This window comes from Thunnus thynnus, chromosome 12 (genome assembly GCF_963924715.1).
Source record: "Thunnus thynnus chromosome 12, fThuThy2.1, whole genome shotgun sequence".
In the NCBI taxonomy this organism is placed as follows: Eukaryota; Metazoa; Chordata; class Actinopteri; order Scombriformes; family Scombridae; genus Thunnus; species Thunnus thynnus.
In genome coordinates, this window is record NC_089528.1 from 1399285 (window position 1) to 1416344 (window position 17060).

General features: G+C 39.5%; 2 protein-coding genes across 2 annotated transcripts in view; both read right to left on the reverse strand.

Moving 5' to 3' along the window:
• LOC137193569 (potassium voltage-gated channel subfamily B member 2-like) overlaps nt 1–3618 on the reverse strand; it is a 28018-nt gene extending 24400 nt beyond the window's left edge. Inside the window, exon 1 of the mRNA XM_067604787.1 lies at nt 3263–3618. The gene's annotated coding sequence lies outside the window, so the exon portion shown is untranslated. The remainder of the gene's footprint in view (nt 1–3262) is intronic.
• A 3144-nt stretch (nt 3619–6762) lies between these two features.
• On the reverse strand, nt 6763–16231 carry LOC137193570 (dnaJ homolog subfamily B member 6-like). Its single transcript, XM_067604788.1, has 8 exons — nt 16061–16231; nt 13353–13459; nt 10813–10922; nt 10545–10610; nt 9442–9552; nt 9121–9267; nt 8797–9007; nt 6763–7667 (listed from the first exon to the last, which is right to left on the reverse strand). The coding sequence occupies exons 2-8, from the start codon at nt 13415–13417 to the stop codon at nt 7562–7564; spliced, it is 816 nt and encodes a 271-aa protein (XP_067460889.1). The 5' UTR covers nt 13418–13459; nt 16061–16231; the 3' UTR covers nt 6763–7561.
• Nucleotides 16232–17060: the final 829 nt, after the last annotated feature.

Consider the following 17060-nt stretch of genomic DNA (forward strand, 5'->3'; position numbering starts at 1 on the left):
CTTCAGTGGTGCATATTCCCAAACACATTTTCAGTTGAATTAGCATTAACTAGATGACACACAGCGTACCTGGAGCTTTTGGGGCTCTGTGTGTAACATGTCCACAGACACACTAATCTTAATAAGTATTGAAAATGTTTTCATTCTTTCAAATGTTCTACTTATATTACACCCAAGGTTCACTATGTGGCAATTGGTTTGGGAATATGCACCACTAAAGTACAAAATGAACTGATATGATGAGGGTCTTAAAGTAGGTCTTTGTGTCAAAGTTTGGCTCTTAGGCCTTTATTATACTTACATGGTGCTTAACCCTAAATAAGTGTTAATTATAAGCATGGCTGAAATTATTGGTACTCTTGCATTTTTATTAAAATAATGCACCATTTGCCCTGAACAGTATCGAAAATAAAAGATATTTTATTATCAATGCATGTCTTTATTTGGTTTGTGGGAACAAAACAAAAAAGTTGTGAAAATAACTGAATTCATGCTTATTCTACAAAGACATTCTAAAATAGCCTGGACAAAATTATTGGTACCCCTTAGAAGTTGTCCCTCTGCTGTTTTGTGCCACTGTGTGCATCGCATTTAACATGGAAAACAGAAGGAAAACTAGACAGTGGTCTGAAGACATTAGAAAAAAGGTCATAGCCAAGCATGGTCAACGTAAAGGTTACAAGACCATCTCCAAAGATCCTGTTCCTGTGACCACTGTTGCCAATATTATTAAGAAGTTTAAGGCCCATGGGACCGTAGCCAATATCTCTGGACGTGGTTGCAAGAGGAAAATTGGCACGCGATTTAAACAGAGGGATTGTTCGATTGGTCAAGAAGGAACCAAAGAAAACTTTGATACAGATCCAAGCTGATCTTCAAGTTCAAGGTACAAAGTTTCAAGTTGCACCATCCATCACTGTCTGAATGAAAATGGGCTCCATGGTTGAAGACCCAGGAAGACCCCACTTGTAAGAGGGAGACACAAGCCAGACTGGACTTTGCCAAAATGCATGTTGACAAGCCACAGTCCTTCTGAGAGAATGTGCTTTGGACAGATGAAACAAAATTAGAGCTTTTTGGCAAATCACACCAACCCTATGTTTACAGAAGAAAAAATGAAGCCTTCAAAGAAGAGAACACCATGCCTACTGTGAAACATGGAGGAGGCTCAGTATGTTTTGGGGTTGCTTTGCTGCTTCAGGCACTGGGTGCCTTGAATCTGTGCAGGGCACAATGAAATCAGAAGACTATCAAGGCATTTTGGAGTGAAACATACAGCCCAGTGTCAGCAAGCTGTGTCTTAGTCGCAGGTCATGGGTCTTCCAGCAGGACAATGACCCCAAACATACATCAAAAAGCACCCAAGAGTGGATGAGAAGAAGAAGAAAACATTGGACCGTTCTGAAGTGGCCTGCTATGAGTCCCGATCTGAATCCCATTGACCATCGGAAAGAGCTGAAACTTGCAGTTGGGAGACGGCACCCATCAAACCTGAGAGAACTGGAGCAGTTTGCTCAAGAAGAGTGCGCTGAACTACCAGTGGAGAAGTGTAGAAACCTGATTTAGAGAAAGTGCTTGACTGCAGTTGTTGCCTCCGAAGGCTGTGCTACAAAATATTAAGTTTAGGGTACCAATTTTTTTTTTTTTGGCCATGCCATTTTCATTTGTTATATTGTATTAAATTATATGTTAAGTTGTAAATCCAAAAGCAAAGTTTCAGTTATATTCAATATGAAATAAAGAATGATGGATACCATATTCTTCTGTCAGTTTAAACTTAATACAGAGAATTTTTTTTTTCAAAAAAAGGTGGAAGGATACCAATATTTTTGGCCATGTCTGTACCACAGATCAAATCTAAATTCAGCTAATATAGTGGGTATGACTAGACAAGTCAAATCTACTAAAATAAACTCTGTGATAAAGTCATAAAAGAGTGCAATTTTGTCATGAGTGGAGTTGAATTAACCACTGGGACATGCACAGCACTTCTTCAGAGTCATATTATTCAGACATTGATCTGCGTGTGCAATAAATGTTCTGTCATTTTCCTCCAGAGCCTAGTCAGTTGCAATATCAAATATTGTTATCTCTGAAAAATAATAATATAAATCAATGATGGATGTGTCTTGTTTTTCCATATTAGATAGTGGCTGCTAGAATTGACTGCACCTGGAAAAGCCACCAAGCAGTGAATTAGAACAGAACACATAACACACACTTTACACCAATTAGATTATCGAAATAGTAATGTCATTTTTCACTCAAATTACGTATGAAAATATTGGAACTGTGACACATTCTGATTGTAGCTCCTTTGAACCTTGAAGACTCATTAAAACCCAGGGTGAAAAAAGAAACTTTGGTATTTCTAATTATAAAGATTAATTTTCAATCATAATTAAAAGAACAAATAAAGAAACTGTATATCTTTCAACTGTGTTTGTTATGCGATTAATACCAATTGTAATAATCTCTCAGAGAATGAAAGGAATCTAAACTGCACTTTTTTTCTTGGAAGCCTTTCTCCTGTTGGACTATGGAGGCTTATGTTGCCATTAGAAGTCCTCTGACTGCAGGACCTTTATCTGATTGTGTAATGGAGTTCCACAAATCCCAATGGTGGCATTAGGCTTCGTCTCCCCTGGCTCAAGTCTGCCTTAGTTAATTAAGGACTGTCTATCTTCTCCTGGGACACTCAGGACACACGGCTACGTCAGGGACCAAGCTGCTACGTCACTACTAAAAAGAAATCGCTCTTACCCAGTCGTATCTCTCCAAAAGTAAATCACATTTATCAGTAATTTCTGTCACACAAACATTTAATTTAATATACTGTTTTTACATTTTGTATGTTGGATTGATTAAACCACGCTTGTCATTACAACTGTGTAGTAAAAGGTTACATCTGATAGTTTTTGTTGTTTTCTACACTTTCTTGATCAAACCGAACAAAATCAAATGTAAAGACGGGTTGAATCCTGGACATGAAACCCATAATTAGAGTCTAAAGTGAGAGTGTTCATTTTTAATTCGTTGTCAAGAGATTAGGGAGACTCTGGCTTAACCCGTGATTACGCACCAGAGGCCACCAAGTTAAAAAAGTACAAGGTAGATAGAGAGACAGAGACTGGATCAATAGAAAACACGTCCAGGTCTGTTCTATTTGACTTCATCCAATTAACGCCCTGACAGAAGCCTTTTACCGTTGCCCAAATAAAAAAAAAGGTCTGTTGAGTAAAAGAGTGTCCGTGCAGCATACCTCTGTAGAAAATGCTTATATTTGGGTAAAACCGAACTCTTGTCCTTCCAGGAGGTCCCACCATAGCACCCAGTTAGTTATCCCAGCTGCTTCACCTCCCCTCCAATCGTGGATTCATGAAGCCTCCTGAGAGCACACAGACCGATGGAGATCCACATTTTAGTGAGACAAAAAAAAAATCCAAAAACTAAAAATCTATCAGCGCAGGACACGTCCCGGGAAGTGTGTCTGCATCGCTGAGCGTCATGAGGAAACCCACACAGATAACAGATACAGAAGTAGTGAAGTGTGCTCGGAGAACTACCGGCCCCGAGGAAGAGAGAATAAACGAATAAGAGAGAGAGAGAGAGAGAGAGAGAGAGAGAGAGAGAGAGAGAGAGAGAGCTAATTGGATTGAGACGTTCAGCACCAAGGACAGCTCCAGATCAACAGCTTGTTCCACCTGAACTCCTGCTCGCCGCAGAGCAGTTTTGCTGCATTACCCCAGGACTCTATGTAAGTTTGTCACAGGTCAAAGCACTGTCCTGAGCACAATGTGACAGGGTGGAGTTTGATGTGTGTCTTGTGGTGATGAAAAAAAAAAAGTTTCATAAAAAACTATTAAGGCTTAAACAAAGGCTTAAAGTGTGTTTGGAAGTGTACTACCCTGATCGACAGGTGTCTCCGCCTACATCCTGCTACTTCCTCGTAGCTCTGCTCAGGCTCCACAGATTAAAAAACCAGTAGGTACATAAAGTATATGATGGGTTATTTAAACAGATACGGAAATTATGACAAAAATGCACGACTGATAGCTGCAGGGCCTTAAAGAAGTGCTGAGGTCACTCTGGACCAGTACTCACAGGTACATAGTGCCAGCATATGTGATTTTTCACCATCTAGATATCTTTACACTGCCTCTTACTGAACACGTGTGCTCATGTTGTAGTTATAAGAAGTTTCAGTAGGTGGCGCTTTTTCCTGTCCTATAATGAGCGGAGGTGGATAGCACATGGCAGAAACTTTTGTCCAAAGGGACACACAAAGGGGGTACAATTCAAGCCACAGTAGATTAAAAACATGCTCACTGTCTGAGGTGCAGCATGTGGTGTGCACTGTCACACCGCTGCTGTCAGTCAGTGTGCCACTATCACAGGACAGTATGTAGAGAGAGTAGACAGGCAGTGGGAGGGGGATGTAGGCAATCAAACTCATTTCCACCAATGAGAGCCCTACATTTACAGACACAGAGGAAGCTAAAACCCAACTAAGGTTCCTAAATATTTATTATATGAACAGTATTCATGGAGTGTTATGATAATGGGTTTTAAAGGCTAATATCAACATTTGTTTAGAATGATTATCTTCAGATTTGTGCACTTATAGTTCTCAATTACCCAATAAATAAATTAGTTTAAAAATGAATTTAAAATATACTAGACTGTTCCGACAGCAGGTCATAAAACAGTGTATAGACTGTCAAACTCTGGAGCACTGAAGACTTACCTTGAAAATGGACCAGTCAACATGACTTCAATATTAGAATATTTACTGCTGAGTAGACATTACTTAAAATTGGTCATGTCATACCTAAAGCTTTCCTTGTCATAATTGTCATGCACAGATGAGGTCAAATGTGTGTGATTTGCTTATTCGGGGCCTCTACTGACTTCAGGGCCCGAGACAGCAAATGCTTCATTGTTGTATTTTCTGCATTGTAGATTCTCTTCCATCTCATGTCGTTGTATCAGTTGTATCAGTTGTATCAGTCAGTCCTACACAAAGCATGAAACATAAATCAGTAGCTGGGTCAGTACCACAACCAGGCATGCCAGCTGTCTATTGTTTGATGGCACACAAAGCACTGCTAATACATATTGTCTGACCTGGTTAATTATCTGTTTCCTGTTCCTCAAGCAAAAATGTCTGCTCCTTCTTCTTCTTTCAGTTTTATAGCAGGTGGCAGCCAGTGTTAAATTGCATTACCGCCACCTTTTATGCTGGACCAGAATTAGCTATCCCCCTTAAATAAAATAAAATAAAACAAAAAAGTGTAGTAGTCTCTCAAGTAGTGGTACAGACGCGCCAACGCAGTGGTAAATACATTTTCAGACTCAGTTTTTCCACTCCAAGCTTCCTGATTTCTCTCTTTAGTGTTTCTTTTTCTCAAGAGTTTTTTTGGCAGTGAAAAATTACATGCTCCACCGATTCCTCTATTTGACAGTGATCACATAAACATGAGGGAGGTTTTCCTATTAAGTGTGGTCTATTGAGTCTGGTATGTCCTACTCCTTTGCTTCAGATTTACTGAGTGAGCTGTCTATGATCTTGTGCTTCAGTGCCTGTTTTTCTAACCTTGCAGCCAAGCAAGGTTGGCACCTTGCTTGGCTGCCTCTGCCATCAGTGTATGAATGTGTGTGTGAATGGGTGAATGTGGCATGTAGTATAGAGCTCTTTGAGTGGTTGGAAGACTATAAAGGCACTATATAAATGCAGTCCATTTAATGCTGTTGCAATTGCCATCATCTCAACTGTGTAAACGGATGAATGATCTAATCTCTGTATTAGGATCCTTGGGTCCATTTGTGTATACTGGAACAAATACATGATATAGTGTTTATAATATAGTGTCTCTAACCAAAACTGCAATATTTCCAAAACCTTTATGTACCCTAACCCTTTCCCAATCTACTATACAAAATGTGATGCAATATGGCCCCACTGCATGATACTAATGTCTTTCTGTTCAGTTTAAAGAAAGATTGTCTGTTGGGAATATGGTCAAACACTTTAGCCAAGTTTTTACACTGCATACACCAATATTGTCTCTGGCTAGTAGCATCACTGCTGACCCTCCCATGTTTTATTTTGAGTCTGGGACTCCTACAGGTTAGACTGAAAAGATTACAGACTATTTTGTTCCTCGGCCTGTCAAATCAAAAGGCTAGATTCTAAGGTGGCCCAGCGTAATGTTACACCAAAGATGTAATGCACCCAGCTGGTGTGTTTCACAACCTTTCTACCTGTGTGGGTCAAGCAATGCACTGCAGCAACATGTTTTTAATATGTCACTGTAACAAATGTTTGTAGTATTGTTTTTATGTACAGTACTCTGCAAAAGTTCTAGGCACTAAAAGTGAGGCTGCTTTCAAAAGTAATGCCATTAATAGTTTTGATTTATCAACTAAATTCATACAAAGTTCAGTAGCTCTGTGGGGGCCATACCATCAATATAGTTATTTATGACTCTGGCTGTATGTTTGGGATCATTGTCATGCTGCAGAATACATTAAGAACCGATCAGACAGCTCTCTGATGGTATGGCATGATGGATAAGAATCTTAACATCTAATGGGCCTAAAATGTTTGCATAATGCTGTCTGTGAAAGTGTTTGTCGTGTTCAGAACAAAGTCAAATCTAATATAACTTTGAGCACTGACATATTACTCATGATGAAGTTCATGATAATTAAGGTTGGAACACACCTCAATACAATCAACAGAACAGACACGAGCCAAAATTCAGCATCCTGAAAACAGGACAAAACTCAGATTTATTGGTTTACAAAGTACACAAAATTCCTTCTATATTCATATATCATTTATAGAATGACTTCCGTCATTTGTGCATCATAATGCAGTTTTAACATTAAGACTCAACATCAACAGGTGTACATGCATCATTAAATAAACAAAAACACATTGGTATTAGAACATACAAAATTGCATAACTCATCCTACCAGCATTGTATTTAAAAAAAAAAAAAAAAAAAAAAAAAAAAAAAAAAAAAAGACTAAGAACAGGTTAGACAAGCAGTAAACAGAGAGAGGGAATATGCTTCGGTTATGCCTACCCACTTTTAAAAATCAAATTTTTTTTTTTTTTTTTACTATTCAGATGAAAAAGCAAAGTCATGCTTTGTTTTCTGAACACAGTGTGCTGTCTGCACACAGACACACAGTGGAGTGCATACAGCAAGTAGTGGAAGAGAGGGGGTCATATACATCAGAACAATACTGTGGTCCCAAACACTGAAACAATAACACCACCCTGAGCCAAAATATAAGGACAGCTCCAATTTCAGAACTACATTAACAAAATGCATAGAAAAGTCTGATTTGAATGGTTGGTTAACAAATGAGTCAGCAGGGAGAGGACATAAAGGGAAATAAACATGACCTAAGTATGTACATCCAAACAATAGTAGAGCATTATTATTACATCGTTTTGTTGCTTTTTTTCTTCTTTTGTTTCAAGCTCAAGGTTGTTGGTATGTTTGTGCTGAGGTAACGCTTCTCCAGCTGAGGACTGTTCTGTCTTCACTTGTGTTCCAGTCGCAGCAGCTGCTCCTTACCGTTAATGGTTAATGACCGCAGCTGCCCATCCTCCTCCACCTCCACCCGCTCCTGACCGTTCTCCACAATTCTGGAAGAGAAGAACAGAAGGAGGACTGAAACCAGGCTTCACTTACACACAAAGCCTATAAAATGTAGGGGGAAATGGAGCTTGGCTAAAAGAGAACTGACATGAAATCTGAAACATTGCTGACCTTATTTATCTGCTACAGTGACGGCTTTTGGTCTTTTTTTATGTATGCTCCTTGTGGCCTTTGTTGATCTTTGTGCATCAAGGCAGGCATTTTAACATGTCAAAGCACAGGTGCGATTAATAATACTAATTATGGCTGAATCCTATTTATACCACTTTCAGACAGCAGACACGTGAATGACACGGGTGTACTCCCATTCATGACAGCGGTCACCCTGCTTCTCACTGCTTGCAGGCTCCAGTCTGCTGTGTAGCTCATACACTTCACTGATGAACCTGAGAATTAGCACACACTCTATTTCTCTCTCTCACATACTTTTTGTCAGTGAGTCCGTTACAGCATATTGCTCCACCATGACAAAAAAATATTTGCTCAGTTTCTCGATATAACAAAACGTTCTCAATTTAATGAGAAAACCTTTTCATTTTCTCTTTATAACAAGAAAAACAACCCGTTATATTATGCAAGTTATGCAGCACATTGCTGCTCTTTATGTGCTGATTTCTTTTCTGGTATACAACTGGTCCTCATGTTCTGAATAATCACAGACAGGATGGTAATATTCTAAGGGAGAACTGTGTGCTCACTACTTTTCACTCACTGTTAATGAAGAACTGCTAAAGTACAGATGTCAGTCTGTATTTTAGCACAACAAAGCACTGCTTGAACTGCTTTTCACTTTCCATGTAACTTAACTGCTGTTGCATGTGTGCTGCCATGGTTACATACAGTATACGCTGTTTATGCAGATCACTTTCTTGACAATTCAAATCCAATATTCATTTACACCCCAATTAAATATGGAAAGGTTACTGATTAAATGGGGGGTGAGGGTAAATAGCTGTCTACATGAGCAGTTAGTATCATCTTTACTTAGCTCTGACTGTCATTTCCCAGAGATGTGACCACAATAGCAAAGAAAACATAAGATGAATGTATATCACAACATTATGTAGAAAAAGTCAGATGCCAGTGACTGTGATGTTCTACTTCCATAGTATCTACCTTTTAGTAGTGATCTTCCTGCCGTTGATGATCTTGGTGGAGGTGGATACAGAGCGGAAGTTGCCCATGCCTCCACCTCCACCACCACCTCCCCCAAAGGAGGAGGAGGAGAAGGAGGTAAAGCCTCCACTTCCCAGACTGCCCATAGTTGTCATGTGACCCATGTGACCCATATGACCCATGGTGTTCATGGAGCCAAAAGAACCAAAGCCTAAGATGAAGAGGACAGAGAAAGTCTCATTTCAACTGTTGACAGGCTCATTCTGAGCTGGTAAAATGCAACATCTTATGTTATTTTTGTTTATTCTTTGGTGGATTTCTTACCTGGATCAAAAGGTGAGAAGCCAGCACCAAAGGGAGGAAACCCAACAAAGCCCCCAAAAAATGAGCCGCCCGTCCGGCTGCGATTTGCCCGACTTTGGTGCCGTCGCCCACTGCCAAAAAATGGATCATCACTAAATGGATCTGCACCTGAGTGATCAGAGCAGAGGAGAGACAGGTGGTGGAGGGGGGGGGGACAAAACTTGAGCAGGAAATTGGAAACATTAAGGCAGGCAGAAGCTTTTCTAATCTGCATTTTGGCTTAAAAACACCAGCATACTTAATGTTGGACCAATTTATTTACATATGAGTAGAAGGATGTACCAAAAAAGTCTGCAAATGGGTCTCTGCCTCCAAAGAATTCCCTGAAGACGTCCTCTGGGTTGCGGAATGTGAATGGTTCGTGGAAATGGTCTCCATTGTGGAAATGGCCCCCTGAAACATCATCATCATCATCATCATGTCAATGAAAACTGGTGTTATTTTCATCCATCCATTCCCATCTCCATCTGTTCCATTCAACGTCAAACTATGCTTCTGCTGCAGTGTTCAAACACCAGCAGCCAACACTGGCAGGACTGGACACACTCCCTCAGGTGACCCGTCAGTAGTTATAGTTGATGGAACTTTTGATGGATCTTTTCTAAGTATGACTGACAGACCCCATTTTACTTTCACAGATATCTTAACTAATATATAACGTTTTTTTATTTATTTATTTTATCTGCCATCACTGAATCTTCCCAGTAAAACATTCTGTAATTCTTCCATAAGGCCATATTCCGACCAAATCTGGTGTTGCGGCACACTGCCGCAGGGTTGTGTGGAGGTTTGTGGGGGTGTGGGCTTGTTTGTGCTCTACAACATAACTGCTGTGAGACAATCAGACAATAACGCTTTATTGATCTGATTCACTAGCTTTCTCGCTACCACCACTTCCTCTCTTCATTCACTCTCTAGCTCGCTCAACAACAGCTGCTCTCTCTCTCTCCTGCATGTACTCTCAGATCCCTCTTTCTCTTTTTCTCATCTTTTTAAAAATCAGTCAAGAAGCCGACAGCAAAGTATAACTTTACTTTTAATGTTATCAAACAAAGAGAAATGTCCTCCCCTCCTCCTAGTAATGTCTGCAGCCTAAACGCAACTACCCCCATTCAAATGAATGGGAGGACTGGCGTTTTCGCTGCACCGCCTGATTTGGTCTGAATATGGCCTTAGACACAGGTTTTCTGCTGGAATAAACTGTAAATGAGTCCTGTTTAATAACAGAGCTGTGTGCAGCTGATGAACTTATACTTTCATCTGAAGTCTGTTAAATCTGATCCATAGTCAAAATCAATCTTACATACAGTACATGCATCTGTGCTCAGCTAAGACATTATTAATGCTACTGGTAAGTTTTGAGCTTTTCTAAAAGGAGCGCTTACCTCTTCCTCCGTTGTTCCCTGTGAGTCCTTCTTTGCCATAGCGATCATATATGCTCCTCTTGTTGACTGCAAGGGGAAATTGAAAAAATCTCAATGTAGAACAACAAGAGAGAATACAACCAATAAGTCAAATGCATGAGGGATACTGTGTTTCATTTGAACTCAGACCCTGTGTTATCTATTAGCTTCATCCCATAACCTACTGTGCAGTATTTCACTGCTTTCTGTTGTACATTTGCAGGCTTGTACAGAAAGTTGTGATACAAACCATCTGACAGGACTTCATAAGCCTCTGACAGCTCCTTGAACTTCTTCTCGGCCTCTTCTTTGTTCTCTGGGTTTTTATCGGGGTGCCACCTCAGGGCCAGTTTTCTGTACCTGCATGAGGACAGAGGGAAGATGATGGTTGCTAAATAGGACTCTACTGTTACAAATAAAATACTGTGCTTATTAACATTTTATCTAGCTGTCATGATACTGCTACCTGCTGAAGCCGAGACAGAGCAAAAGGGCGATTTTGTTTCTGTAACCCCAGCTATAATTTTCTCACCTTGTCATTAACTGTAGAACTTAAACCACACAGTTTTTAAATCATGCGTGGACGTCTGTGCTTTTTGGTCCTGTCATATTGTAGTATTTGTTGTTCTGTTTCATATTGACTGGCTCATTTTTATGTCATTTATTCAGTGCACCCGACTTTTGCAGGTGTTTTTAAATCATTATATGAATAAAGTGTCAAACGCATAGCTATTCCATGCCAGACCACGCGTTGCAAATGCCTTCAAAATCCCTCAAGTGGCTTTTTTGTTGTTCCATCAACACTATAATAATAATGATAATAATAATAATAATAATGATAATGAGTTGTAGCATTCATATCTTTTTATCCTTAACTGTATGGTGCCAAACATTGTAATTCAACTACTATTCAGTTGTTTTATGCCCCTGACATTATAATCCCTAAGATTTTCATTATCAATCAGCATTCAAGAGTATGCTATTTATGCTTCAGCTATTGCTGAAAAATTCTGGGACTTACAGGCAACAATGCAGCATTAATGTTACTGTCTGTAACATTATCAGTTTGCATATGGGGCATGACACTGAATGTCAGCATTAGCTGATAGTAAAATAGCAGCAGGTTGTAAAGATGCTGTGAATCTTTTTACATCTTCTAAGTGTTGGCAAAGACAAAGTAACTTTATTTTGGATACAGCTATGATATAAACCCTGTGAAAAATGTTGTCATTATGCAGTATCAACAATGATGCTTTTGGTATGTGGAATTTTGTTCACGTGCTGCAACCGGCTGTTAATTCAAGTCTGCATAAGCAGCATGTGCCATTGTGTGTGTGTGTTGAACTGGCACTATGCTGTTAAGTTATTGTGAAGCAGCCAGAGGAAACAGTGTATTTGACACAGAGATTAGTGCTACTTTGCTGTTCAGTAAAAATGACTCCACACACACAGCAAAAGTTTTCTGTGTATTTGTTGCTAAATATTGCAAGTTACTGACCACAGTGAGCTGTCAAATAAAGAGGGCTTGATTTCTAGCCATAGGGGTCCATACATGTGTCATTTCCAACAAAACTGAGAGGCACTTGCTGTTATCACAGGTGTCACCAAATCAACCAGGACGGAAATCTGAAGGAGTAGAACTTAAAAAGCCTCTTGTAACGGGTGTTACAGATGAACATTTAATTACATTGGGTCCTCATACCTTACTGTATTCTGCAATTCCAATGTTAACGGGGAGGTTCATCACAAATAAAATAAAGAATGTGAAAGCAAATTCATGTTATATTTGTAATAAATAGCTTCATTATGGACAATCCTTCAGAGTGTTTCCCCTGTATTCATTCAGCAGTGGCACACCACCGCTGCAGAACTGTGAGCGCTGCTGCAAAAAATTTCATACAATCGTTAATATCAACGGGCTACTAATGATTTTCACTCACACACTGCGAGCACAATAACAGCCTACGTTATTGCCGAATTGTTTTGAGTCATCCTCCCTCTCTTCGTAATGTGAGTGTGTAAAGTGAGCGTGCAGAGCAGAGGAAAAGGTTTGCAGTAAATGTACAGTACAGGCTACAGTGTGTCCATTAATAAATGCTGCAGCTCCTCATGACCAAAAAAATACTCGTCTATGAAAGGGGGTTAGCCCCGAAGTTAGCAACAACGCATTAACCCAACCTGACCACGCTCACTTAAGGTGGACTGACCTTTAAGGTGGACCAGCAATTCTCATTTTAGTGTGAATCTCTAGCCGCTCTTTAACTAGAGAACTAGGGGGGGAGCGCCATCCCCTGCCGCCCCAAAGCAGTCAACCTAGGGGAAAACACTATATATGTATAAATGATTTGTTGTTGGCAATAAGCTTAACAGTGTTGAGTCTTACTTTAACCCTGTTAGATGAAAGACCTGAAAAATGTGTGGAATGCTCATAAATAGGTTTTTTAAAAATGTCAATGAAGGTGTGTGTGCTCATGAGGAACATCAATGAACACACAGGGGATCAAACTAGACACAGGAAGCCCTGCCCTTCACTCTCCAGAGCTGCAGATTGATTACTGACCCCGGTTAGTTTGAGCTCATTCAGTAGTTTCATTGTTAATGAACTTTCAGAGAAAAGGTAAGCAGCCAATAGAGGGTCATTCATTAGTGGAACGGCAGGCAGCGAGGGCTTTTTAGAGGGCAGCAAGGTGAAAGCATCACTGGGGAGATTTCTGCTTTACTGTTTCAGAGCATCAAAACTTAAGTGAGGATTAGGATGGAGGAATAAACATGTCAAACTTATCAACTGACGATTTCTTTATGTCATCTGCAGAAGCATCTCTCCGTACTCCTAAAACCTGGTAGTAGTCCACCATGATGAGTGGATGAAGGGAGGAACTTCAATAAACTTGAAGAACCTGAAAGAATAAAACAGAGGCTGCTGATTACTGTCACACATAACAGAAGCTTTAAATGACATCTGACAGTCAAATGTCTACACTGATGTCAGTATTGTGAGCCACTCTGGTTTAGAGTTCCAGAAACTAATCACAAAATGATTGTCATAAACGATTACAGTACACAGCATCAAAAAAAAGATTTACAATATTATAACTGACAATATCTAGTCATAAATATCTGCTGAGATGTGATTATAAACAACAGAGTTTGCAGACAGAAACAGAGAGCAGTTTCACACGACAAGAGTTTGATCTGATTTAAAGCACAAGATTCATTTCACTGAGCATTGCTGGTATTACTGGTATTACTGGATACTGTGCTAAGAACTTTTTCATGCTTTATAAAATTGAATTAAAGTAGATTTAATGTGTTTTTTTGACACTGATAAACAGAAAAAGATCATTTAATTTCAAAGTGAACACAGATTCCTCCAGAGTGATCTAGACTAATTACATAAGATTAGATTCATATAAAACTTGTTTGCATGAGTATTAGGGATGTCAGTTTTGGTTCATTTTGCTTTCAACAGACTGAAATTACAATACAAAATTATTTGTATTCGAATAAAAGTATAGTTTTAGAAATTTTAAGTGTTACAATAAGTGTTCATGAATAAACAAGCTTACGAAGGAGGTCCCCTCACCAGGTCTTGAACTGGAGTCTCCCAGATCATAAACGACTGTGCTAACTACTGAGCTAAAGCTCATCAACAACTTTACTCATCACCTCTACCCATTTCTATACCTATAACACAGAGACAGCACAGCATGTAATGAGTAGGGAGGAACTTCAAAGGTGATTATTGCTTTGTACTTTTCATTTATTGCCTATTTTTTACAATCTAAATTTGTGGAAAAGAGAAGGGGATCAACAGGTTATGGAGAGTCCATTGTGTCAGTAGCTCAGCTTTATCTCTGGGGAACACCCCCAACTACAGGAGTGATTAAAAAAAAATTAAAAAAATAAATAAAAATAATCCAAATTAGATGATGTGTGTCATGTAGCAGGTTGATGTAACAGCAGAGAAGAGGAGAGAGACTGCAATGACAATGATAAAGATAATGCAACACTCTGTGTAGAAGTCGGTTTTACACTGGTACTTTATCCATTCAAAAAGAATATCTGATGGTGAACACGTAACTGTCTAGCCATCAGTGGAGTGTGTATGCTAATTAATCTATAGACTGACAGGGGTCAAAAATATTCCTGGCAGTTAACTGTTGACATCCCTAATGAGTATTCATCCCCCCCAAGTCAGTATTTAGTAGATGCATCTCTGGCAACAATTACACCTTTGATAGGTCTCTCTCCAGCATTGCCAACATTTTCCCTCATAAAGGACCTAGCAGTGCAAAGGCCCAATTGTATTTACAGGAATTATCAGGGCCCGAACACAAAAGTGCGAAGAACCTACTGTTTTTGAAGAGATTATTATTATTTGGGCCTGAGTACAAAAATGCCAGGGGCCCAAGGGTCCCTTATTACTTACTTATTGGCTTGTGACCCATTATAGTCTACTACTACTGTCATGGACTTGAATGTCTATGAGCTGGGTGATGTTCTCTGATCGGACTATAGCAGTTTACAAATTTTGGAATTTTTTCCTCTTTTTTGCTATCTTACTATCATATCCCCAGGTTGGGAACCACTGGAGTAAAGCATTGTGCAAAATGAAGTGTAAAAACAGAAATGCGCATGGTTATGCGTTTACCAAAGGGTCCTTTGTGGCAGCTGCCACAGCACTGCCACTGTTTGAGCCCAGCCTTGCTGAGAATGTGACAGAGACTCTGGTTCACCGTGTCTTTTCAGTTTGAACAGTGTCCAGAAGGAAGGAAGTGGAACTCTATCTTGAGTGAGCGATATCGACATTCAAGAACCAAATCAGACATATTGATGAGTATTTTAGAGTCAATACTTCCAATACAACCAGTACTACACACTATGGAGAAACAGCTTTGATAAGATTATAAATGTGAATCTTCTTCAAACATAAGCCACTATGCTTACAGCCATCAAATGCATTTTCTTCAGGAAATGCTTCTCTCATTGTGTTTTCTGTCTGAGCACAGCAGTATGGATGCTCCACATTGACATATTTAAGTGACCAATAACCGATAAGACTAGCAACTGAGTTATGCCTGATTTATTAGTACACATTACAATTTTAAAGGTCAAATATATCGTAACTTAAGCTTTAAGAAATGTAAGACCTGAACATTTAAACAGAAACGTAGACCTGACCTCCATCCCGCCTGTCTGAGCTCTGAGTGACGCTAGCTTGTTTATCTCTATGACCCTGAATGGCTGCTGCTAGTTACCTGGCTAACATGAATGAAAACAGCATCAGCGTTAGGGGAAGTTATTTACTGCACGGCTTGAAGCTATAGTATGCCCAGCAATTCCCAATAACGAATATAACCTCTGAAAAGCTTTTGTTCGTGGCAGTGGGTGCTGCTCACCTTAGCGAATCTAACGTAAGCTGGTTAGAGCGTTAGCTTAGCTCTGCTCAACAGTAAACATCATTAGTCACATCAGCTGTTCTGTCAAAACAGTCTTACCCAATTCAAGTCCAGGCTTCCGTGATCTCAGGAGACGTGTAGGGCAGATAGGCAGTCTGTTATTTAGGTTGTGATAGAGGCTAAACAAGTTTATTCATGCCCAGTAGTCTGTAGATTCTTAGATTAAACGCAACGTCCTGTTACTGCCTTCTTCTTCACGTTATTCTTGTTTTCATGGCGGTTTATTTCAGCTCACAGAGGCAATACCGCCACCTATCAGACAGACTGTCGCAAAGGACACAATATATACCGAGTGTATTATCTGTAAATAACTATCAGACCCAATCTAATTCTCTCTCTCTTTCTCAAAACATTGATTAACACTGAGCAGGTGGCAGAAGATACTAAAGTTCGTATTGCAGTCAGTGTTGGTCAAGTTACTGAAAATTAGTAATTAGTTACGGCTACTATTTCTCTCAAAAAGTAACTCAATTGGTAATTACTTTACCAATTACTGCTTTTAAAAAAAGTAATTAGTTACCGGGGAAAGTAACTTTTGCGTTACTTTTAACACAAAAGTGTAACCTGTCCCAAAATCTCAGAGTTCAATCCATTCGGTAAAGAGTCCGTTTTGTTTTCCCCCAAATCCAAAATCAGTTCAGTTCAATCTAATTTCACAAACATAAAAGAAAGACAACTCAAAAGTCCCCTCCGCATTTTACCGCAGATCCACAACTCAAACCAGGGAGAGCAGCGAGCAGTTCAGTAACAGCTATTATTTACAATATATAACGTTGTAACTCCAGAGACTGATGTTTTACCACGAGTTGGCTAAAATGACGTGGACAACGCGGCTCTGAGACACAGTAAGGTCAGATGATGTTGTGTTTGTGTTGTGTGTGCGTTTGTCTGCTATCCTCTGCAGTTGTCCACTATTTTCACGTAAGACAAAAGTAACGAGTAACGAGCCCATTCACATTTCAGTAATTGTAATTGGAAAAAAAGTAATTACTTACATTAGTAGTTACCGCCAAAAGTAGTGGAATAACTGTAACGCGTT

Bases quoted from the DNA above. Each gene is read 5' to 3' on its own strand.
- LOC137193570 (XM_067604788.1), bottom strand. From the start codon at position 13,417: ATGGTGGACTACTACCAGGTTTTAGGAGTACGGAGAGATGCTTCTGCA. The intron at 10,923-13,352 runs GTCAGTTGATAA...GTCCTCATGCAG, and splicing joins GCAGATGACATAAAGAAATC to GTACAGAAAACTGGCCCTGA. The intron at 10,611-10,812 runs GTTTGTATCACA...TTCCCCTTGCAG, and splicing joins TTATGAAGTCCTGTCAGATG to TCAACAAGAGGAGCATATAT.